This window comes from Calonectris borealis, chromosome 3 (genome assembly GCF_964195595.1).
Source record: "Calonectris borealis chromosome 3, bCalBor7.hap1.2, whole genome shotgun sequence".
NCBI classification, from domain to species: domain Eukaryota; kingdom Metazoa; phylum Chordata; class Aves; order Procellariiformes; family Procellariidae; genus Calonectris; species Calonectris borealis.
This window is the reverse complement of record NC_134314.1, coordinates 48,166,815-48,193,548: the sequence shown is the minus strand read 5'-3', so window position 1 is coordinate 48,193,548 and position 26,734 is coordinate 48,166,815. Positions and strand designations below refer to the sequence as shown.

The window sequence follows — 26,734 nt, the reverse complement described above, 5'->3', positions numbered from 1 at the left end:
TGACTTTGCATTTTGGTGGGGTTTTTTCTACATAAATTATGTCTTTTCCATTCTGAAATATTTACTAGTTAGTGTAGGAGGGCTAAACAGTGTTATTTTGGTTTTTTGGAAGACTCTATGGGTGAAACCAGGACGGATTATTGCACAGAGCCTCAAGTAATATAAACATGAAAGAACAGGTTCTTTCAAACCTACACTGAATTCTTCAACTGAAAATTGAGATAGAAACTTCAAAAAGTAATATCTCATACAAAACCTGCCAGATACTCTCTGGATAGGTTTGTATTTGTGTATAGGAGAGCACTATTAAATGGCCTGCTGATGTCTATAATGCGCCAAATCCTAATTTACTATAAAACACCACGTATGTCTTGATTTCATCCAACTATTTGGCTCAGAATTTTCACTACCAGTCCTTCACAAATGACATCTCTCAAAAAGCAAAAGGGGTGGGGTTTTTTTTGTCATTTATTCTATAATATCTGCATAGTTATCTATTGCTATATAACTATGCTGAGGCAACCTGAAGAGCCAAATTGAGGTCTTGAGAATCCTTAAAGATCATAGACTTCTATCTTCCTTGAAACAGATACAGTGGAAAAAAAAAGTCCTGTTCAGTTTTTACCTCCAATTTTCATCCACCAGGTAGCACCATATAACTGACTTACAACTGCTTTAAAAGTCTTCTCTAGAGTGACATTCAAGGTCAGTCAGAGAAGCACCCATCATCCTGTCCTGGGAAATCAACAGACTAATTGAGCTATTATATGAAACCACATAAAGCAGTTATATATGGATTCTGAATCTTCATGGGCCAGATACTCACTTGATTTTAGCTGGTGTAGTTCCATTGACTTTAATGACACTATAGAAATTCATACTACATAAGCATTTGGAACTAAGCCATTCAGAGGCTTTCAAAATGAGGAAGTTTTCTTCAGAATTGATGATTTCCTTCATAACAGTGAGGGGAATATGAACCATTGAACTTTTTGGAGTACAAAATTGTCAGTAATATTTTCTACTACTTTGGGGGTCAACTCTTAGTCATTTTTCCTTAAAAGTCTTAATTTTCTGTGAAAAATACAGAAATAGTTTCTAATGCACAACAAAGTAACAGTATGAATTAGTGCATAATTTTTTAAAAAAGCCATTTTCCTACTATGAATCTGTGGAGCCATGCATTTCTAGTCTCAATCTTAAATACAAATCTCCAGTTACTTTGCATATCTCCCTTAATAATGGAAGGCTGAAATTCTCACTGAAATCTTAATTAAGCCACACTACTTCTGCGTTAGGATTCTTGTTCCTTGGGGCATTTTGACCTAAAAAAGTATTTGGGACATATTCTGCAATCACACTTATTTTGGCTCACATAAAGCTTAATGAGAATTAGTCATGTACATTAAGGTGAAAATGGAACTCCTGCTTATTTCAACAACCTTAATAGAGAAAATAAAGGTTTGTTTGAATATAATACAGCATTTTATTACATGATTTTACAAATTTTATTGTAAATCATCAATCAAGTGCAATAGCCAATTATTTTTTCCATTCCAAACCATCATAATTAGGAGTTTTAATTATGTTGTATGACAGTTACTTTCTTTCCCTTTGTATTTTAAAGAATTAACTTAAACTTAAATATGTATTATGTAAGTATACTCATTTTCAAAATCTTTGCTGAAGGTGTTTTTATCTTGTTTATACTTCAGACAAAGATAACCTGTTCTTTTTATCACATAAATTGGGATGAAAATCTCACAAATATAAGAGAATTTGCTTTCTCAGTCCCTGTTCACAATGGAAATGGCCAGCTCAGTCTCTATGAAGATTTATGAGAATTGGGTAGTAGACACAAACCTCCCCCTTCCCCCCAAATTTCATGATATAATTTCTTCCAGGTGTATGATATATCTCATACTCCTGTGCTAAAAAGATGATGATAAGATTAAATTAAACCCCAGTAAATAAATGATCTCGTTATTCACCAATGACTGATTATCTATGATAATTGTAAAGTTTTTTTTTAAAATTAGCCAAATGAATTATTTTCCATATAAAGACCACCTTCATAATCTTTTTTGGTTGATATAACATTCCTACATAGCCCATCCTATACATTATTTTGTTGAGATACAAATAAATTTACAGTAGATGGAGGTGCAAGTTTCAGCATCTATAGGGCAGTATTTCAAAATGTTATGTCCAGGAACTCACCACAGGTAGAACATATAAATTAGCTTTGAAGAAGCTAAGAGCCAGATCCTGCAAAAACTTATCACAACGTGCTGTATGGTTTCTCTCAGAAATCCCAGCAAACTCTCTGGCCACGCATTTAGTGGCAAGAATCAGCAGGATAGGGCACTAAGCTGAGACTAAGTACCAGTACTGACACAAAGTACTGTACATATCTTGCTCAATGACACAGCAAAAATAAAACAACTAAAACTGACATAATTTTAATGCTTTTTTTTTTTTTTAATTTTGTGCATTGGATTCAAACAGCAAACTGAGTGCACTTTAACTATTATCACAATGTGGTCAAGAGGTCTGTGTCTTTTACCATTTACACACAACTGTTCATGACAGCATGTTATCAGCCTAGTGGAAACCAGGGGTGTAGCATGGTAAGCAGTGGTGGTAGTGCACCTATTTTTTATATTATCTAACTTGAAAATATTTCTCTTCTAAGATTCCTTTTTCTTGATAAAAATAGTTTTCACCAAACGTTGGTGGTGCACACGCACTACCATTCATGCTTGGCATCACACCCCTGACAGAAACACATGTTCTTATTTTGTTGATAAAAAGTATTACAAAAATTTCCATACAAAAACTATTTTCATAGAAATCTTGCATTTCCACAAATAAACCTGAACATTTTTTTTTTTGAAAAAAAAAAAACTGCTCAAGAATTTTGTTCATTTAGTACTGTGACTGTATTGAAAAATGCAGTCCTCCTTAAAGTTCTCCACATTCACTTCTTTTAGGTGACCCATCCCACTTCCAATATTAGCGAGAATTGCACAGGCTCCATTGAGTTCAATTAGTAGCAGGAACAAGGGTTTCAAAACCCATTCAGGCTGAAATGTAAGCCCTCTATGTGTGAAATACACTGCTTCCCACCCCCCTCCCTCTTTTCACAATTAAAAAAAAAAGTAATTGCTTATATCTAAAGGTTGTAAGATACATTCCTTTGTACTAAAGAAACTTTCATTCATCTAAAAATTGGGTCAAAATTACAGATTTTTTTTGTTGTTTTCTTAGATCAAAGTTCCAGCTCAGGTAAATTTAAGTTACTGATTTTTTTTTTAAATTATTATTTATTTACTTAGTTCAGTGACACAGTCCAAAAAGCAGGTGAGCATCCTCATATTTATCCTTCTATTCATGGGATTCATGTTTCTTAACTTTAACATTTCTCCCGTCCAGGAAGCTCATATCGCTTGTCCAGATGGTAGTTTCAGTCTACCAGCAGTTACCAACTCTTTTATGCTTGGAAGTTCAGAAGAACATATGGTTTCTTGTTCCTCTACAGTTCTGAGATATTACTTTTACTAGACTCCTTACGTGGTTAGTATCGTCTTGGACATTTTTTCTCCATCTCCTGGCAACCGTTGAACTTCAAAAGGAACCTGTAATTTCTCACTGAGACTGCATTTGAAACCAGCCACAAAACTCACATGGAACATTCATTCATTCAGAATGGTGGAAACCATGACGAACAGCGTAACCCCGCATAACTTGGTTGATCCATGATGCTTGTGATTCGAGTCTGGCCATTGCAACTGCTGAGATCACAGAGTCTCTAGTTCATAGACACAGCGGCATGAGGTAACTCATTTTATTTTGCACAGGTTGCATATTTCCACAGGAAACATTTTCGCAAGGTTGTTTGGAAAAAAGACGACAGTTTGTGCTTGGGGTATTTGCTTTCCCAGCTCTATGCCATGGTTTCTTTACCCGGCAACCTTCTGTCGTTAAACGTGTGCATGTTGATAACTTCTTCTGTTTTCACAATAACGGGGGCCTGTGGCTTGTGTTTTAATCGACGCTGACACTTCAGAGACATCCTTAGCTCCTCTACCATGGCACTACAGAAGGACCTCTACAGGGGGAAATAGAGGAAGAAGAAAAAAAAAACATCTGTAAGAAATATCTAGCTGCAACGTCTAGAAGCAGATTCACTCTATTGACACAGTCTTGTCAGTCTAGTAAGTTTGCTTTGTCTCAGCCTGGTGCTCATAACAAATTGCTGTCTTTTAAATATGCATCACATAATAATTAAAATGACTTATCAAGCTGTGATGACTCAGTGAAAAAAATTACCTTGTCTCTGCAATTATTTATCTGGCAGCCTCTGACCATGGATGCATATGATACATAAAAATATTGCAAACAGATGTTCTGTTAACATAGTTTAGCCTTACAGGATAGCATCTGAATGTAACATGTATATTAGGTATTCAATAAAATCTTCTTGCCCATATTTCAAAAGAATATTTTTCATTTCTCTATGATTTAAATAGCTGTTCCTCAACAAAACAACAAGCCTTGGTGTAGGAAGTTTACCTAAATTAGTGTTTAAATACTGTTAAAATGCAGACCCATTGCTGAAAACAAATATCTACTCCATCATTTATAATCTTCTGTATCTAAACACTTCTTCCACTACTGACTATCATTTGTGGAGTATCTATTTGCAAAAAATATTCAATTTCGTCCATCTTTATGAAGAGCATATTATCAGAAAAACAGTTTATTAACACATTTACATTAAAAGCTAGATCCTCAAAGCCCTTTTTCCATTTTACAGTGCAAGGAATTTGAAAAGTAAAATAAAATCTTTTTCCAGATCCTCTCCCTGGAGGAGATGTTATGACAAGCCTCTGACAATTGCTCTCACCCTTTGAGGTATAATCTAGCCCTTTGCATTTTGTTTTCTTAATAACTAATCTCCAGTCCAGGGAGAGGGTCTGGAAAAAGAAAAAAAAAAAAAAAAAGACAGAGCACCTGGAATTACTGTAAATATCCCTTGATCATTGTTTGATTTTGTGTGATTAATGGTAAATCATCAGTCAAAATATAATTGTCTAATTTATCTCCCCAATCAAGAACTCTACTTTATTTGTAAACAGTTACATCTCCATTATTCATACAGACCTGGAATTTGGAGATTAGATCCAGAAACTATTTAAGCACCTCACCCTACCTAGTTCTTTGGGAGCCTAAATTGAAACTGTGTTTATCAAAATCTGCTTTCAGCTTCCAACCTCCAGGGCTGAAGGCACTCTGAGCAGTAAGGCACTCAGTTTTCCACATTAAACTTTATAGGTTTGTCATTTGGCCATAGTCAGTAGAAATTCTGCTAAACACATTCGTGTTTGGCTAAGTCCTGGATCCCACCAGAATTCACACTCAAGTTCTCCATGGTCATCAATTCAGTAGGTGTGCTCTCGAAGGATCTAACAAATCAAGTTCCTCAAAAAAAAGTGGCAAGTGCTAAAGAAGGACAAGTGACAGACATTACAACTTTCTTCTGTGCAGCCATTCATCAGCTGGAGCATTAGAGCTGAATGTGAGACACATTTGAGAGTGTCAATTCAGCAATGTCTTCTGCTGGAGGAGATTTAAGCTTCAGTGTCTCAGCAAAGGGCTGTAACCTACAGGCATTAGACCATTTCAAGGTAAAAAACACTTTTAGCTTCCACCTACTGATTCTGTTCTACTTTGCACGGAAGCAGTTAACAGAGGCAGAGCAGGAGAAAGGGAAAGAAGGAGAGCAGGGGCTATTCTGTAGATTAGGAATTACAGTACATAGTGGCAGAAGAAAGGCTTCAGTGGTAGTTCCTGTTTCAGAGACGACTTCAATATGTTTATGTAAAATTCTGTTTAGTGCAAAAGAGTACGAACATGAGTTGTCTCAGTCATGGGTTAGAACTGACCTGAATCCCGCAAATCCTGAACAAATGCCCTCTTCTCTAATCCTTTGCATGAATAAGGGAATTGGCAGATGGGAAGGAAAGGGTAATCTTACTCTGGCTGTGACACTTTTCCTTTCAAACATTCCTTTCTCTTGCTGAGTAGAAACAAAGGTATGACATCTACTCAACTTATGATAGAAAGTGTCTAGTCACCTACAACTAAGAAAAGTTTAACTTGTGAATCCAAAGGAGAGGAGGGTATATCTCTCTGGTGCACAGTTAATCACAAGTCCTTCAGAGGCCAAAGTTCAAGACAAAATTCGTCATTTCTGGCTGGCTACATGGAGTGACTTCTGCAATGGACACTCATTAGCAATCCCTTTTAAAAATGTACTGGTGCACTGGGTTGACATCCAAGACAGAACTTATGGCTTTCATTGTGTGAATGAGGTGGCTAAAATTTCTAATTGAATGGTCTGAGCTGTAATATGTCAGATCTTCATGTATAAGGTATCTTTCTCTTAGACTTTCTCTTTTTTTTAAGAAAGTGCTGTTGTTTAACATCAGAACTGCAGTTATGATTATGAATCTGAAATTAGCCCTGAAATCTTTTGAAAGGGCAAGATTTAATTTAATATTCCTTAATGGCTTACAGACTAAATTGCTAAGGCTTTCAGATCTTGGCATTTTCACTATGTGAGGAACCTAGCACATAACTCAGGAATTTCATGGGGAATCCATTAAGAAGTAAATGCTGCAACTCTCAGGGTTATACCACCTCCAGCAATTATATGGCTCTCACCTCTGGAATCACAGACCTAACTGAAACATTTTGAGGAACAAAATCCTAAATTTAAAAATGGTGCATTAGCACCAAACACTTTCAAGATTGTCCCCCTTGTATTTTTTTGCCAAGACATCTAACAAGAGTGCCAAATCAGAGTGAATCCTTTTCAAGGTGCATCAATCCACCAAAACCTTTTGCAAAGATCTGCAAACACTTACCAAAGGATATAAATTTTTAGGTAATATCAGTAGGAACAGGATTACAATTAAGAGCCAAGAGGTAAGAAGATGTATGGACTTGATGCCAACATTCTGAAATATCCTGAAAATGAGATCTCAAGAAACTTGCCAACACATTTCATCTGAGAATTTTACCTGTATCTGAAAACTCATTAAATGACAAATGTTGGCAAGATTGACAGTCTTAAAAAGGCAGTTAACACAATTTTGAGATAGTTATTTTATCTAGAAAATTCTTTCGTTCTGTGTTTTCAAATTATTTTGTATAAATTAAGTTCATGAGAACTTATCTGCATATATTGTATTAAAAATATGATTTAATTACTTCATTTACTAATTTTTTTATATATACTATGTGTTTTAAAATATCAAATGTCTGAAAACAGCAAACAGTATTAGCTCCCAGATAGTACCATTGTTTTGGTAACTGAGCACTGAATAAGAGAAATATTACATCTCTTTTTTTTTTTTAAATTTCACTCACTTATGTATTTTAAGAAAGATGAATTCAAGGATATGTAAAAGTTCATGACCTGGATCCTTATTCTTCTTTAGGTTCTGTCTGAGAAATATAAGGAAGAGTTTTCCCACATATTACCAAATCATGTTCAAAAAAGGTTTACAAAGGAATACTTTATGTTTGACCTTTTTTTGTAATAGAAATTCTTTTCTTGTCTCGTTTCAATTCCAATCTGTGTAGAGTCTCCATTTTCTATACAGTTAAACTTTGTGTTCTTTCATTGTTAAGGTACAACTTTTGGAGTAATAAGACATGAAAAAAAGAAGCAGCTCTAGAATACTTTTTTTGTGACAGATAAATGACATTTTCAGATATGATTTTAGAAAATATAATCCAGTGTCTTGATTCTGATTTCAATTGATCATTCAGATTGTTAGAGAAAAGCAGTGAAATGTTCACAGAACTTATAGGTTATATTTCAAAACTGTTGTCCATCATGAAATTGAGCACTTTTAGTATATATTACAAGACTTTCCGCTTAATTCAAAGAAAATAACCTTTTGCCCCTAACTTACCTTCCACACTGCAGGCATGTTACAAGAACATCAGTTATTGATTTTTCACCAACCCTTACAAAATCGTAAGTTGTCTTCTTAAATGTTACTAGAAAGTAAATGCTACCTCCAAGTCATCTTAGATCTAATCAAATAGTAGAAGAGTTGAAGGAAGGCATACAGTTCTCTAAACACTAGTGCAACTATTTTGTGGTAGCAAAACAATCACTATAAAACATTAGAAAAAAGAGCTGCAATTCTAAGTGGGGAATTCAAGTGTACAAAAGAAAATTTTAATCAGAACTCTAGTTCTCAGCCTTTTAACACAAAGCAATTCTGAAAAAGCTCATCTCCTTAAGAAGAGTAAAGAAGTAACTGATACCTCGTTCATTTGCCACAGTTGACAACTCACAAGTCATGTAGAATCAAGATAATTCTGTGAAATATTACCACTGTTGTCCTGGTTTCGGCTGGGATAGGGTTAAATTTCTTCCTAGTGCTGTGTTTTGGATTTAGTACGAGAAGAATGTTGATAACACACTGATGTTTTCAGTTGTTGCTAAGTGCCCTCCTAGTCCAAGGACAGCTCCCGTGCCTACTGACTGAGCTAGGTACACAAGATGGGAGGGAACATAATCAGGACAGCCAGCCCAGCTGGCTAATGGGGTATTCCATACCATGTGACGTCATGCTCAGTATATGAACGGTAGGTGTGATCCAGAAAGTACCGATCGCTACTTGGTTATCGGTCAGCGCGGGTGGTGAGCAATTGCATTGTGCATCACTCATTTTGTATATTCTATCATTATTTATTATAATTATTTTCCCTTTTCTGTTCTATTAAACTGTCTTTATCTCAACCCACGAGTTTTTCTCACTCTTACCCTTCCGATTCTCTCCCCGTCCCACTGGGGGGCGGGGGGAGTGAGTGAGCGGCTGCGTGGTATTTGGCTGCCTGCCAGGTTAAACCAAGACAACTGTTTACGATCTATTCACCCCAGGGCTCAGTTTTGGGGCCGGTCTTGTTCAATATCTTTATCAATGATCTGGATGAGGGGATTGAGTGTTCCCTCAGCAAGTTTGCAGATGACACCAAGCTGGGCGGGAGTGTTGATCTGCTCAAGGGTAGGAAGGCTCTGCAGAGGGACCTGGACAGGCTGCATCGATGGGCTGAGGCCAATTGTATGAGGTTCAACAAGGCCAAGTGCCGGGTCCTGCACTTCGGCCACAACAACCCCATGCAACGCTACAGGCTTGGGGAAGAGTGGCTGGAAAGCTGCCCAGAGGAAAAGGACCTGGGGGTACTGGTTGACAGCCAGCTGAACATGAGCCGGCAGCATGCCCAGGTGGCCAAGGCGGCCAATGGCATCCTGGCCTGTGTCAGAAATAGTGTAGCCAGCAGGAGTAGGGAGGTGATCGTGCCCCTGTACTCAGCACTGGTGAGGCCGCACCTTGAATCCTGTTTTCAGTTTTGGGCCCCTCACTACAAGAAAGACATGGAGGTGCTGGAGCGTGTCCAGAGAAGGGCAACAAAGCTGGTGAAGTGTCTGGAGCACAAGTCTTATGAGGAGCGGCTGAGGGAACTGGAACTCTTTAGTCTGGAGAAGAGAAGGCTCAGGGGAGAACTTATTGCACTCTACAACTGCCTGAAAGGAGTTTGTAGCAAGGTGGGGGTTGGTCTCTTCTCCCAAGTAACTAGCGATAGGATGAGAGGAAATGGCCTCAAGTTGCGCCAAGGGAGGTTTAGATGGGACATTAGGAGAAATTTCTTTACTGAAAGAGTGGTCAAGCCTTGGAACAGTTTGCCCAGGGAAGTGGTTGAGTCACCGTCCCTGGAAGTATTTAAAAGACGTGTAGATGAGGTGCTTAGGGACATGGTTTAGTGGTCATGGTGGTGTTGGGTTGACGGTCGGACTCGATGATCTTAGAGGTCTTTTCCAACCTTAATGATTCTATGATTCTATTTAGACAGCTTGTGTATGGCTTTATGACCTGAGAAGAAAACATATCTTTGCATGTATGTATTAATATGAACGCTAGACAATATTTAAACTGTTTTCATTATATTGCTATATAGGAATTTAGAAAGGTAATTAGAAATCATATTAGCATTTGTTAAACATGGAATTATGAGACTATCACCATAGATTTTGCTTTTAACAGCCTAAAAAGAGCAACAGGAAGACAGGAATGGCATGTCTGCACCACTGCTAACATTCTGATTTAAGGGAATAATATTCAATGTGCTTTAAATATAAAAATCTCCAATCGCTTGCTATTTTTTCCCCTCTTTGATGCAGTTAATATAAAGTTAACTGTCAACATTCAGTGAAAAACTAAAAGATTTACTCAGGAGTTCATTATTTCTGGTCTTGTGTGTCAGATACTATTTGAAGTCTTCTTTCATTTTCTTAAAAGAGTAACAGCAGTAATCCTGCATCGTCTTGTTATGTTATGGTCAGTGTTCTAGCATCTAGCAGGATATACCAATCAAACTGTTTTTCATCTTCTTGAAGTTAGCTGAGAATGAATGCACAGCGCTACCCTGACCCTCCCTCCTTATCAGTTTCTGCTTCCAAATGCCACTCCTCCAGGGATTTTGAATGTGTATATGGAAAACCTGTCAGTCTTAAACCCCCTAGACAGAAACACAAATCCTAGCAAAATGTTGACTTAGGATCACAAAGAAATGAACAATTAACAGAATGAAAATAACCTCAGAAAAAGAGAAATCATATTTCATTGTAGTTGAAGTATCACCATTTCAAAAGAAGTTAAATTGTACTTGTCATGATCATATTTTTACGTTGCTTAGCTATATACCTAGTCTTAGACATGATTGTTGATAGAAGGTTGTACACATATATATGTATATACATATATATCTGTATATACATAATATGGTTACATTAAAAATATTTCGCCACAGACTTTTCTGATGTAGTACATTTCCAATCCATAGCAAGTATAATGCACAAGTACACTGCAGGCTAAGTTCACATGAATTAGCTGAAAATACCACCAATACATTTGCAATTTCAGATTTAGCAATTATTGCTTTTTGGTAGAAGTAGAACAAGCAGCCATTTTAGGACATTATTTTCAGGCCAAAATGTAAGGGAGGTTTCATTGCATACTCAAATATAGACAATAATATCAAGCAAAATGGAAATTATAATTCCATAAATTAACCTTTATTTTCACCATAGTATCTACAAAGTCAAGACCAGTAAAGTTGTTCCAGACAGCTTGGTGAAGCATTAGGTGCTTCACTCTGTAACTGAATTGCATCCTGTTTGTTTCAAGGACTTTTCTAGCTATTTTATGGAGAGGATCAACAAGAATCTGATGGGACTGACCCTTTCTGTAACAAAACACTAAAATAATCTTCCATGGGCTTAAGTACTCACTGAGTTTGAGAGTTATGAGATGAACTTAGATGACATACAGGACCTCATTGCAGGCCACTTCTAGTATAGTTAGTGTCTCCCAGTGGGACAATAAGATTCCAGCTTGCCTTAAATGATCTGTTCAATAAATTATCACTTGGTGTCCAAAAAAACAATTCAACCACTCTCAAATTCTAAAATTTATTTCCTAACAAAACAAAATGTACTCTGGTGGATGAGAAAGACTTCTGGTCAAACAACTCTGATTCTATTTAAAGTCTTCTGAAACTATTTAACCTTGTTTCTAGTCTGAGTGCAGCCTAACAGCTACAGTAGTTCCTGTGGCTGATGGGGAACTCCTATCAGTGCAGAAAGCTTTTTCAAAGGTGGCTTCGTTTAGCTCTGCCAGCAGCCTTTCTGGCCATTGCACTGACCATGATGTTTTTCTGACTCACCTGTGGACCTAGGCTGGGGCAGATGGGATTGCACTTGTGTGGTTCCACTCTTTCCTCTCAGAGAAATCCCAGAGGATGACATAGGGCAATTGCTCATCAGCCCCGAGGGCTCTCTCTCATGCAGGATTCCACAAGATTTCATCCTGTCATCTTTCCTTTCAACATGTATATGAGGCCACTGAGGAGATAATGAAATAATTTGGGCTGTGGTGTCATCGGCATGCAGATGATACACAGTCCTACTCTCTTGTCAGACCAGGATGGTGCAGTTATTTTGCACTTCCAGTACCTGGCTGAAATAGGGGTATGATGGCAGCTTAATCCCAGGGAGGTAGCTGCTATGTTGGACAAGTAAAGGGAAGCATTCAGAAGGTATTATCTACCCTTATTATTCAGTTCCACCTCTTGTGAAAGAGGCTTACAGTCTCAAATTTCTCCAGGTTCCCAAGTTTGGTACTAGGTTTTCAGATTGGATCAGTGGTAATAAGTACTGTTTGTCACTTGTGTTTCAGTCAGTAGCAATAATTTCTACTGGCATGAAGCCTGCCACACCAGTCCAGGTCTTTTTCCAGAAGAAGTTACTGCGGTACAGTGTCCCTGGACAATGGCTACAAATGACTGCCAGGTGTTTAATAAGTGCTGATAACAATTCATAGTACTTCAGCCATGTAGCTGCTGCTGAGCAAATAAATAACAGAATATAAGATACTGCCTATCTGATTTAGAATGATATCCAGTGCAACACTTTAACGGTTTTGTATGTTGCGATCACAGCTGTGCATGGTATTTCTCTACCTTTCCTGAATGCACTGAAATCAGTCACCTGAGATCTTGCCCTCTCAGCCACTGGATGTGAAAGTTCATTCACCTGTTAAAATATTGTTGATCCTAGATCTAAATTCATTCTGTTCATCCAAGGAAGGTCAGGTTTGTTGATCTTCAGGCATGGTGAAAGGAAGTGATGATGATATGTAATTAATTCTTTGGAGTATGAATCTATCTGGATTAAAATACTGTATATAACACCATATAGTTTAATTTGAAAATAAGTAGTCCATCTTACAGAGACATTTTAGAAAATAAATACAACCTTTCTTACCTGCGTTTAACTGTATCTAAACAGCTTTTTTTAAAGTTTGCTGAGCTAAAGTCCACTGTACATTATTCACTGTAAAAATTTATACTAGTTTTATAGTTCAGTGTGATAGTATAAACGTAACATAAAATTTGGCATGGCCTCAAATCATATTGAACAGAGAGAGACTATTAGTATTAATTTAATGTCAACTGTTTCTTCTGTTTTGGAAACACTAACTATTATAGTTAAAGTCATATTGCACTACATAATATCAAAATGGTTAGCATCCATTTCTCTGTAATTACATGGTTTCATCTGGCAGTCTAGGATATTTTCTCAATCTAAAAGGCAGGTGGAAGTGCTTGTTGTTACTTTGCTGGCTTATACAAAAGTCAAAGTAGCCTGAATCAGATGAACTAAACTGTGTTTGCTACTACACTTAGCTATAGTATAGCTGATTCAAAATGTAGATTAATTTTATGTATTAAAATATTTGTATACATGACACATTAAAGTAATATTTAGGGGAAGATAATGAAAAATTATTAGAAAGACATAACTGTTCTATAATCTGACATTTTTTTCCTTGAGAATGAAGAAAAATTTTTTTTTTTCAGAGGAGCCAGTAATTATATAATGTGAATGTTTCTTCTTTCTAGTGAAAGTAAAGTAAGTGGAAGTGAACTATACCTGTTGTAAAATAAATGACATGTAGGGCTTTACTAAAATTTTTTAGACAACTTTAAATTCTTGTCAAACATAAAATATTCCATAACTCAGACCTGTAATTTAAGCTCTGAACTTCAAGTGAATATCTATGGAGCAATAGTGAACCTCCTGAAATCATATTCCAACATTTGTACTTATGCAACGGTCAGCTTTACATACATTTCTAATCTTTCTGTTCTTTGTTTCTTGAATGATACAAATTAAGATATTAAAAATACCTCAGAAGCAAGATCCATTACCAAATAGGTATTGGTTGAGCTGCAATCAAAAATCAAAATAGAGATCATTTTTAATGTTTTATTGTTTGCAAATGATTTTTAAAATACCACAGTCAGTCAAATGGGTTTTTTCCACTTTTTCCATTTTTATCTTTTCATATCTTTTTTTCTGTGAAAGGTGGGGTTTTTTGTGGGTTTGATTTTGGTTTTGGAGATTTTTGTTTTGGTTTGGGTTTTTTTGTTGTTTTTTGTAATAGTTCCTTCCATTAGAAAATATCCTCTAATATGTACTTAGGTGGTTTCCAAGAGGGCATTTAATTATAATTAATACCTCAACTTCAAGTAATCTGTACACTTACACACATGCACATCAGCAACACAAGTCTATACATCCACATACAGCGCTCAAGGGAGTACAGGATGATAGAAGTTCCCAATTTTCCAACTGCATATCTGCAGAATGCAATGTGTTAAAGTTGGAAAAACATTTCCTTTTATGAGCTATCACAGCTGCTGCTGCTTTTCCCAACCAACATTAAAAATTCTGAGGTTACTCCATTACAAAATGTGACATGACAATACAGACTGCATCCCTGACTGTACGTTGTATAAAAGTTACTTGGGATATAAATCCCAAAGATTTTACTTTGATTTACCAAGAATGCCCACATTCTTTTGTTTATTGTAGCCTGAGGAACAGGCTTTTCAACTTTAAAATCTTTTGAACATGCCTCCCCCTGGAAAGGAAAAAAGAAAAAATCACTAGCCTGGGATTTATTTTGGGATTGTTCCAAAACTATTATAAATTATTGTCCCAAATATCAAAGGCTTTTGATAGTAAACTATTAGGATTATTCTCTGAACTCCAATAACGCTGACATAACTGCATTTTTTGAGAAAGAAATGAAAAGTCTTTAATGAAAACTAATTCAGTAAAATTTGGGGAAAAAAAAAAAAAAACCACCATAAAATATTCTGGTAAAGTAAGAAGGGATCCTAAAAATCTTTTCATTTTTCATATGAAATTATTGTGGTAATTTTGTTTTGCGCTTTTGTTAAGATAACAATTAAAACAAAGATAGAAATACTGACTTTCTACATACCCTGCTGATAAAGAAGCATCCACAATATTTCCATATAGGACAAGTTACATGTATGCACTTTGTTCACCTCAATTCTAAAAAGAAGCATTCTAAGACATAATGAATTAAATTTATCCTGCTGCAAATAGATTGTAGAAGGACCTTGGCAAATAAACTCACGTTAGCATTTACACTAACTTCATGTAAACAAATCAAGAACAGTTAAACCGTATTTGAGAGAAGCACAATCAGGACATGGTGTCAACTGTACAGGGTTACAGCACAACAGCTTTTTCAGCCTAGCAGCCCTTGGCCCCTCCTTGCCTCTTGGGAAGGGTGTGCATCCAGTACATTGATAAAACCAGGCTTCAAGATAACTTCTCAAGCCAACATCACTTTCTCCAAAGAAACCATGACCAGGATAGGTACAAAGACAACTGTTTGCAAGGGTAACAACAAGCAATGTTCTATACGTTCTTGACACTGCCTTCAGCAATACTGTGAATTTCATCCTAACTTTTTCACAGTGCACACATAGTTTCTACCACACAGCTGATATTTATGGTAATATCTAATCACTGTGTGAAGGTGGTATCAAAATGCAAGTAATCTCAGAAACGACTTTAAAAAAAAAAAATGAAGGAAAGGTCAATAAATTCTCAAACTGAGAATCATCAATATATTATGTTAAATATTAATGGTCTTCAAGGTCAATGTTTTCCCTGTCCCTTATGATAATAATATGAGCTATACAAAACTAAATATATGAAATGGACATAAACCCATAACACATTGAACCACATCAATTAAAAAAAAAGGACATTGTAATTGTTTTAAATGGCTTCTGTTTCTAACATTGCTTATTCACTGCCCTCTGAGTGCCTGTTAAAATCAGGGAGCAGGTCATTCAGCAGAAAAAGCAATTATAAAATGCAAATGACTGAGCACTTGTTGTCAAGATTGGCTAGATAAAAAAGGTCTGCTTCATAACATGTTTCCAAGCAGATGACATAATTAGATGTTTGTATTAGAAACAATAGGAAAGAATACAAGCATTTAGCATTTTTTAGAAAGGCTGCAATTAAAAAATAGGTGAGCATTGTGACATAAATTCTATTAAAAAGTAACAATTAAATTTCCCTCTGAGAAATTAGAAGGCACCATCTCGTGGTTACTCTGCAGGAATGCAGTCAGGACAGCCTCCGACCTGCCAACTCCTCTTACCCCTTCCCAATGTGTCAACTGGAATGTCAAAATTCTGCCATAGACAAGGACAATACTTTGTCATTCCCAATACTCTCTCTGAAAAAAATCAGTGAGACTATGTACTAGGTAGGACTAGAGGAGTTATTTAGCTCAAAATACACCCCAAGTTATCACATTACTCAAATGTGTGTTTGAGGTAGACAGCAAATTCAGAATTATTGACAATTGTAGCAAAACCACACTTAATTTCTAATAAGTTTAAGATCAAATACTACCATAATCTAAAGTCTCTGCAGCTCAGTAAAGCTGCATGAATTTTTGAGCCAGCTAAGATCAAAAACTTCTATTCCTGTTATCCTTACATTATCAAAACCAAAACATGGTTTGTGCATTTTGCAGAAGGTGTTTGAAATTTTTGTTAACAATTTATTTTGGGCAAGAGTCAACCAGTTAAGTTTGTGCCATCTTCAAAGACATAGTTAGTCTCATATACAGGTCACAGTTCAGCATTCAGAATTTCTTGTTCAATAGAATCTGCAGTTGTAAGTAAAACACTGTTTTGTATGTAACACACGTGTATATTCACAGCTACTGATGTCTGCTCTGGGTCCAATCCTGCTAACTGCTCATTCATGGTATCTTGTTAGATAAACTATCCAGACTGATCTTTCTCCACTCAATTGTGTAGCTAAGTGGTGAATTATTTACCATGGAAAGTTCAATTGTTTTTGTCTTCCTTAGGAAATATTTGTAAAATATAGATCAGTATCAATTTAAGTATTGTTTTTATTGCTTTTATAATCAGTTATAAATAAATTACTATTTCAGAGAGGTTAATTTAACTGATGTTTAGGTTATGATTTCATCATATAACTCCAGAAATACTTTGTTGGTGTTAGCGTTTCAGTGCACTCTAAGATTTAATCTAGTGTTTTGTATTATAGAAAGTCAATGACCAGATCTCCCCTAGTGAAACAAACAGTTAAGGTATGCTGACATGTGTCCTATTTCACATTTTTTGAAGTACTTAACCGTTCAAAATTAATAAAATGTACATCTGCTATTTTTTCACAAGCAAACCTAGTTCTGACCTGCTGATGGCTCAATAAATTTTGAATGGCTATAAATGATAGTAGAATTGAATCTGTATATTGTTCTTTTCACATCCATCAGATCTGGATCTTCTAGAAAATACTTAGTAAATTAGGACACTCATTTTTTAAACAAACTAGCCATAGTAAGTGTCAGTGACTGACAGTCTAACTGTGATAACATCCAGACTTATCTTTGCTTTTGAAAGGTATCAATAAAAGAGGAATTTCTCTGTGTCTAGAAAGTGTTGTGGTGGCATGCATTCATGTCTTTCGCAGAAAGACTACAGCTAGTGCCACATGTTTCCTTTGGATTTTTGAGCACATCAGGAGCATAGATGTTCTGAATCACTTTGGTTACAAGATACAACAGGTTTTTAGCAAATAACACCATTTTGTCTACTGCTTTTCTGAGCTCGATGCCTTTCAAGATTTCACTCCTTTAATTAGTTTCACACCAGCCAATGTCTCTGTTTACATGTGCACTCCAGGAGGGGGTTAACATTGAAAATGCTAAAAAAACATATCTAGATTATACACTTTAAATCTGCATTGCCTCTCCACAGGAAGTGCAACTGAATATTTTGTATGCAGAAAGCAAAAAGCAAACACACATGTTAATATGCCCCTTTATATTTCAGGATATTCCATGTATTCAGCAGCTGAAGTTATCTGATTTCTTTTGTTTCCTTGGTTGTTAATAAAACCTTTGATCTTCCCTGTCTCCAAATGTTGATAAGCATTATATAAATGCCAGAATGATACTCTGATTTTAAAGGGATGAAACTATAAAAGTTACCAAATATAGGTGCCTCCTCTCTCCCTGTGGGATAGCCAGGGCAGCCTTACTTGCATGGTTTACTCATCCCAGCAGAGGAGATGTAGAGGCTGGAGACAGATGACAGTACTGCTTATCTCCCCTTTGGCTGCTGCTGCTCCCTTTCCTAGGCAAAGGGGATCTGCCACATTTGGAGAGGATGGAAGAAGACGTTCACTGAAGGTCTGTGGGTGTTGGGAGAAGAGTGGGTGAGCGGATGCTGGAGTAGGCCATGTGTAGGGATGCTGGCATCATTTTCCTGTTAATTTCATTCCATAAGTAAAGTTCTATTGAAATTTTACTGGTCTCCTGACATCAGGGTATGTGGGTGTTGTGGGGAGGGGAGGGAAGGGAAGAGATTGGTGGCAAGGAGGAAAGAGAGGAGAGAGACCTGACTCTTTCAACTGCTTCAGATTCAGTCCTATCTTTCTAAAGTGTCTCAATACTTCATGATATGATGAGACCTTTCTGGTACAAGTACTGTTAAAAGGTCAGATATCTCCAGTCATTGCTATCTCTATCCATCATTAGCAAACAAAAATACAAAAGCAGCAAATAAAAAAAACCCCAAACAACCAAAACCACAAAACCATAGGGCTTAGAGAAAAAAATCCTTAATTAAAGAGTTTCTGTTTGCTTCTTCACACAACTTCCAACATGCTGTTATTGTCACGTAAGATATGCATTCACACCCTGCAAAATACTGAACTCATGTTACAAGATTATTATCAAAACAGTCCTATTTTTCTAAGTGAGTGCTTGTTAAAAATCCAGAAAAACTAAACCAAATTATACTGATGTCCACATGAAATCCATATCCACCTTAGGAATGGATAAAAATTATTGAGACTTACATGGGTTACTTAAGTAATTGGTGTCTTTTTACTCACAAATTCATTTCAGAAACATAACATTCCAATAGCATGTTAACAGAAAGCAATCAGCCTGTTGTATCATAAAGAAAAGGATCTAAATGGTCCTTTAACGATTTAATAAAATGTACCCATGTTCAAACCGTGTTTAGGACCTTGTCACCTCACACTGCCTTTGTGTGTATTAGAAAAAAACTCCTTTAACAATATATTTATAACAGGACACTTGCATTGGTAAAGGTTGCCTCGAAAGAAGTGAAAATAAATTGTAAATTTTCTGAGTAATAATTCCAGTTACAAAAATTCACCAGTAGCATCTGGAAAAATACCAATATAAATATAGCTGTTGGATTTACTGCTGATTAAATTTCTAAACAGAAATATAGATATTGCCATAGGTCACAAGCTCCTCAAAAGGAGAAAAAAAAAAAAAAAAAAGAAAAAGACCTGGTTAAATCCAACAGTTTCTCTCAATTTTTAAAATTCAGAATTTGTCATAGCAATAAAATATATAGTTTGAATTTACGTTTAAACATGGGCACATATATATAAAATTATTCTTTTATTATGTAAAAATGATAATTCCAACTAAGAATTTCACAAGATATTACTAGTGTTGGCACAATTACAGTATTGTGGTTGCGTAAATTGCAAGTACAGAAAAAATTAACACTAGAATTTTCAAAACTGAGTCAGTTGAAATTACAGGACATCATGTCAGTAGTAAACCCACAAAAAAAAAAATCACGTTGATGTAATCTTTTCCAGATGCTACCAGGACAACTTTGCAAGCATAAACTTCTGTAAAGAACATTTCTATAGAGACATTTTTTTGATTTTGACTTTGAGCTACAGACAGTTTGTCTTTTGAAAATCAGAATTATCTGTAGAAGATTAATTTGTTTCCCATTACAGTTTCAGATTTCTTCTTCATCCATAAAATTAACTGCAGTGAACTTCCAGGAGTAAAAAGCTGTCTTTTTTCAGGCTTGAATAAGAGGAGAAATAGTCACTTGTCCTGAAATCTGGCTACAATTAAACACATTGAAGACAAATTAAAAGCTGTAAATGTAAAACTTTGGGTACTTTGCTGTGATCCTTTGTTATACAAGTACTATATGATAAACAATCAGTATGCATCACCTGCTTTTCACTACCAAATGCTTAAAGTAATATTTAAATAGACCATAAATATAAAATAAAATAGGAAAAGACAATATTTACCTTTTCCAACTGGGCATTTTTTTTTGATTTGTACAAAAACTCCCCCACTGCCACAAAGACAGAAAGCACCAATCCTGCTGCCAGCACGATGAAGATTCCTCCAATATTTTGAACTCCCAAAGCACTGGCCTCTTTACTTTCCTCCTCTGGGCAGCCATTGCCTCTCCACCACTTCTCTTTCATCATGTGGAGCTTGCCCTCCTCTTGCAGCTGAAGAATTGCTATAGTGATCTTGTCTCTGTATGGTGAACCTAAAGAGACCACAGAGAACATATATTGCATGGGGTATATTTTAAGGAAAATTAGTTATTCCTGATAAGAATAAAATGTTATATAATGTCACAGGAAAAACTATATCCTCTACAACCATAAGATTTCTCAAAAAGCCATTTACATCTCACCACAGTCACACTGGTCACATAAATACAAACCCACACGCACACACACATATAAATATATATGCACAAAACTTGATCCAGCTGGTGTTGCCTGTAAGCCAGGCAACTTGATGCAACAAGTCCTACCACACTTAGTCCCATGGTCTCAAACATCTTCATGCCCAACTATTATATCCAGCCAAATAGTATTCATCTTTCAATTTCCATCAGGCTTTTAATTATGCTGCAGTAGATTTAGTCTAATATACATAAACCTACAGGCTGTTGCTTCATAGCTTGTTACCCTAAAGCTAATCCCATGTCTGATGTGCAATGAACATTTTATACTATTACTTTATTAAAAGAAGAAACAACAATTTATGCTTCAGGACCAAGCCACAAAAGTCTCCATTTGATAGATTGTCAGGCACTTGAGATACCTTCCAAGCATGTACTTAGTTATTAACAGTACCAGGAGGCAATGCATTCAGAAAGATAAGGTTTAGTGTGTTTGGATAACAGGGATGTTAATTTTCATATTTCAATGTATTTCTTTCTCATAATTCAGTATTTTAAAATGATGTGATAATTTTGCAGCTTTTGAACATTTGAGTGTCATATCTTTGTATGTCCTCTGATCTCTTTTTCTTTATATAGTGTATAAGGACTTTTCAATGAGTATTTTAAAATTTACATTAATTAATTAATAATGCCAATGGAGAAAACTTTTCTTTTCTGAATGTTAGAGGGTAAATAAAATCAGTTAGAAGTGCTTTCTATGTTAAGATTTGTGTAATGTTTAAGGAGAGAACAAAGCCATCATTTTTCTTCTCCTCCTTCGAAAACAGGAACAAAAGACTCTTCATTAAAGTGGTTAAGGAATCCCAGGAAAAAAAAGGAGTAGATGAAAAGGCATGGCATCCCCTCTTTCATGTGATATGAATGGAATTCTACAAATAATACCTCCTCTTTTTCTTTCTGTCATAATAATGCTACTTACTAGCTATAATTTTTACAGTGTTTCCTTTGGCTGAGTAATAAAATGCATTTTCATTAACTTGATACTTTTTAAAAAAAAATCCTCAGAATCCTTTAGAGAGATGCTGTCCATTTGACTATTTCATGTACTGTGAAGTAGCTGAAAGAATGCATGGACAGGATATTTTACACTATTTATACTCTTGGAAAACATATATTTTTGGAAATTTCTTTCAATTTATTCTTTTTTTCTTCAGTTTCTTCTCATATATCTAGAGTTTATCATGAGAATAAAGCTAATAACAAAGGTTTGCTGTGCCAGTGTGGAAGTAAAACATAGAAAGGACCATTAATTAAAAAACGCTCTGGGCTTTTCCTTTATTCCAGAATAAAAGGTGGGAAAAGCTGGCCTCAAAGTTTTTAAGTTGCAAGAACTTGTGCTTTTATCATTTATGCTTAGAAAAGAATGATGTTCTGTTCTAGGAGCTAAACTGTGTTTACACAGGACTATACAAGAAGCAGAAAGAAAGGAAAACAAACTCTTTTCTACTGTCTTGTGCATGCAAGGGCTTAAGTCACACCATTTCAGATCATCTTGATTATGCTGAAACTCTGCAAAACCCTGTTCTTGACACATTTCTTCAGTCAGATGGAAGAAGGAAAGTGATTAGTCCACAAGAGCCTGGGGAAGTGTAAGTGCATACTATAAACTTCTGGGGATATTTTCAGCATTACACTGCTTATAAATATTTAACAACAACAACTTAAATAACATTAGATTCTGAGAAATAATTTTGGACCCAGTTTAAGCCATCTTCTGATCTGACAGGGTGCTTTCTAATTAAACTGATTTGCATTTCATTTCCACACTTTCTGTTGGTCTAAATATAGGCAGTACCAACTATTCTTCATGTATTATTTATATATTCTAGGGACCAAATTTGTACACATACAGGTCTAGTCTATTTGAAGTGCTTAAAAAATGAATTAACTGAAAAATTCATAGACAGAAACCATAAAGCACGGGCTAATCCTACCTACAATTAGTTAAGTTTATGAGGATTGCATTAGAAGCATGCAGTTAATAGTGATCCAGTTCAATAATATTTGTATCACTTATTGTTGGTGATTTGCAAAATTTTGCACAAATAGTTGTGGAGTGGACAAATTACAGGGCCTTTGGTGTTTCTACTGCAATATTTGTATTTGTCATATCTTATTATCTTGTTGTAAAAACAGTAAACTCACAAGTAAGGATCAATGTGGGATGACCAGCATTGCACACTGCTGCTGTTAATTAAGCATTTGAAATTTTATACCCATTCAATGCTGTAGTTCTGTTCTATTTCTGAATGACTTACAATGTTGTAAATTCATTGATTTATATTTTGCAACAAATAATGAGTAAACCTAATAATCTGATATTTGAAAAAAAAAGTAATTTTTAATGCTGTTTATACCAATTCAAGTAGTTATTAAGAGAACAAAAGAAGCATAGCAACAATATTATTTCCTAAAGTTTTATTTGCTCCTAGTTTTTTTTTCTGATACAAGCTGGATTGCAAGTCCCAGCAATGGAAAATCCACCCAGAAGCACCTGAAGTGGCTAAAAGTATCATGGTCTGATCTGTGGATGATAAAGTTAGCATACAAAAAGAAGAGAAAATAAATAGAGAATATGGACAAGGCATCCAGATTACACTCTGGATGTCAAAACTGTTTTCCTTGCAGAAACGAAAAATTTCAGCAAGTAAATGTAAAAGATTTTTGACATTTACTGGTAATTTTCCCTATCACTCCTATCACATGACTGAAAGATGAATCAAGCCCTTCCATGAGGTGATGTAAGGCCATGTCCTGTTTTTTACATTTTTTAAAATCAGAAGGATTTCATTTAAGAGAATTTCATTAAGAGAATGAAAACAGAAACTTTAAGACTCCCAGACAATGTATATTAATGCATTTGCAAAATAAACACACTATGAATAAGAGTAAAGTAATAAAGCAGGGGGAAAAAAAAAAAAAAAAAGAGAGAGAATAAAATTCTGCCATGTGAAGAAATGTGAACTTCTCATCTCAACCTTTAAAAAAAAAGACAAGCAGTTGAAAAAAACCCTTACCAGTCTGTGCATGGGGGGAAGACTAGGAGAGGACAGACACAGTGATGTTTAAAACTCCATCCCAAAATCAGCGAAAGAGATGAGTATATAATCTTCCACTGACTGCAGAGAAAGTGAGAAGTCCAGTGCAGAAATATCTGACTTTTTCTTCCCTGTCTTTTCCTGGTTCTTACTGCTTTCATTTCTGTATCAACTGATGAGCTAATCCCATGACAAACTGGGACAAACAGAACATAATCTATACATTATTTGCTGATCCCACTGTAGCTGCTGTTTGCAGGAATGAGAATTTCTGCCAGAAGAATTTTAAGACCTTCTGTTATAGATTATAGAGACCTTAGTGCCTTCCTATGATCAACGAACTCAATAAGAGATGCAATAATTCCTATTTGCAGTTACCTGTAAATGAAAATATGCATAAAATTCTATTGTCTGAAGCATCTCTGCAAAACTAAGACAACTAAGTTTCAGAAATACTGCAGAAGTTATACATAGATAAGTTTTCTGCCCTGAAGTCTCAGTACATAAAGATTTATGCACATAATTATATGTTTAGTCATAAATTATGAACACATAAGCTTCATATATTGAGACTTTACTGCATACAGATTAGTTTGTTGCTGATCTGTCTGATCTTGAAAGTGCTTCCTACTAGATTATAATCTAGTAAAATCTTCTGCCTGGTTACTCTTAGTCTGTTTTATTCATTCCATCAAATACAAAAGGAGTTGGCGCATATTGGGACCTGTAGAACTGAATTTGGCCCTAAGTAAATAAGAAGGAAAGCAGTATTCTGCTAACTCCTTCATTAAGAAAACTTTGAACCAGTAACTTTTTTGTTTCATCATTCCAGATGTATTTTACCAAAAGAAATCACTACAAATTTTCTGGTATTTTGAAAGTTGGTGCCCACGTGACATGTTACTTTTGATTTGCAAGACAGAAAAATCCATTCTGAACACTCTTACACCACTGATAGTGTCTTTTATTTCTGTTACTTTTTTCTTTTGTTATTAAAAATTCCAAGACTATTCTATTTACCTTGCAACATTATTACATGCTCTATTTACTAAGCAAAAAAGAAAGGCAGTTAGGAATATACTATCATATTCAGAATGTAGGTACAAAATTTAGATCATCAAGAACTTCCTCTAGTACTGAAGTATTTATTGGAAGGAGAAAGCCACATGTAACAGGAAAGATATTCTTTTAATATCTAGGTGTTGAAGCTGCATGTGAATAGTTCACATTGAACAAAGCAACCAGTTCAAGTTCTGGTTTTAGTAGTTAAAAGGAAGAAGCACTGAACTCAACATGGGGGTGTTTTTTTGTTTGTTTTTTGTTTGTTTGTTTTGAAGTGGTTTTTTTCATCATGAGCCCATTCCCATTGTGGTTACATCGGATTGATCTATCTATCCTAAAGCTAGCTTGGGTACATATACATAAGCTGCAGTCCCAGTCTCACTCCAGTGTAGGTATATCTGAAATTTCCATAAGAATGCTGGCTAACACCATTTATACTACTTGGGATGGGTGGAATCATTTAAGTCTTGGCATATTGACATTTCTCTCTACTTTCCCTCATAACTTAGCCTCATCAAGAATCACAGAATTCATGTTCTGACACCATGCAGGCTTAGTTAAATCATATTTGAAAGTTTTGTTTGTCATATCATTCTGTTATCTCTGTCCATTGGTTACTATGATGAAGCTTTCCTTTTGTTTAAACAAGACAAAATTTAGTCCAGGTCCTTGGAACAGACATTCCTTGCTAGGGGATAACTGGTGATACAGCATGTGGAGTTCAGTTTCCCTTAAGTGTCAAGCATACTGGTGTCATAGGCATGACAGAAACAAGATGGAAAGGATTTCATTTACACATAATTGTGCAGTAGATGTTTAGACTATGAGGAACCATGGAAAAACTACTTCCTACAGCCTCATGCATCACAGGGCCTGAAACACCTTCCAGGAATCTGTAGCACAGTCAGCACTCAGTAATAAAGACCTGACAGCCACAGTTATAACATGCCATATGAAAGGAATAGGCAGCTCAAGGGCACTGAGTATAGCAGAAACACTTACTTTAGCTCTACAGAAATGTTTTTCTTTTAAAAGTCACAGACAGCTCTGCTCCCTAACTCTGTTAAGCCTCTCTAATTGGGATGGAAGGGAAGCAATAGAGAGAAGGGTCAACATAGCTTGGTTCATTCTTCCTACCTGTGGATTTAAAAGTCTCCAAGCAACACATGAAGAAAGAAAAGGGATTCTGTCAGTTCACATTCCCTGGTTCCGCTTTCAAAATCAGCTCATTTTTATGTAAGAAAAGATCACTGAGGATTCTCTCCAGGTCATGGAGTAATGCCATTGCCGTGGCTGGGGATTTGATAGATTACAATTCTTTGGCAATCATACGAAGCAAGCAACACCCCACAGTGAAGAGAAGAGCAATAAATCAAAAGAAAAGGCAACAGTTCCTGCAAACTTGACACAGGAGCAAATCCTCTTTTATCCCAAATCTGGCTCTCAGTTTAACTCCAAGCAAATGAGCAAGGCTCACCATTTAAAAAAATAATAAGAAAAAATAACCACTGATGAAAAGATGTTCTCAGTAGCAAAATTAGCCACTTCTGTAAGAAATCTAACTCATATTTTAATGCATTAATCATAAATGAATAGGAAATGTATATCAATGTTACTTGTCTCTTGGGCTGGCAAAAACAAGATTTTCACACCTTTCTACATTAAAAAGATGTCCACTCAAAGTTTATTAATATAGCAGTTGTTTTCAGTGTATTTGGGAAGTGTATTTAAACTCTGAATGTCTGGGATGCTTTGCTATCTATTCATAATATGTCACTTACAGGTGAGAATGCTATAATGTCTGATCATTTCATAAATATAAACCAACAAATTTGCTGTGAGGCACAGAGCTAAGAAACAGGAAAAAGTGTTTCACTTAACATCACAAAGAAAGCCTGCTATCAAAGGTACAGTTAGAATCCACATCCATCTCCTGGTGTAATGCAATGATCTCAGGTTTGTTCTATACTCTTAAAAATACCTGACCAATTGCTACTTCTTACAGTTAAATATTACTAAAAAGTATATTTCTTGCTCCTCTACCAGCT

General features: G+C 35.7%; 1 protein-coding gene across 1 annotated transcript in view; it reads right to left on the bottom strand.

Moving 5' to 3' along the window:
• Positions 1-2,481: 2,481 nt before the first annotated feature.
• GRIK2 (glutamate ionotropic receptor kainate type subunit 2) overlaps positions 2,482-26,734 on the bottom strand; it is a 452,815-nt gene continuing 428,562 nt past the window's right edge. The window contains exons 15-16 of the mRNA XM_075145571.1: positions 20,129-20,379; positions 2,482-4,111 (exon numbers count right to left, since the gene is read on the bottom strand). Coding sequence (XP_075001672.1) covers positions 3,947-4,111; positions 20,129-20,379 — 416 coding nt within the window. The 3' untranslated portion in view covers positions 2,482-3,946. The remainder of the gene's footprint in view (positions 4,112-20,128; positions 20,380-26,734) is intronic.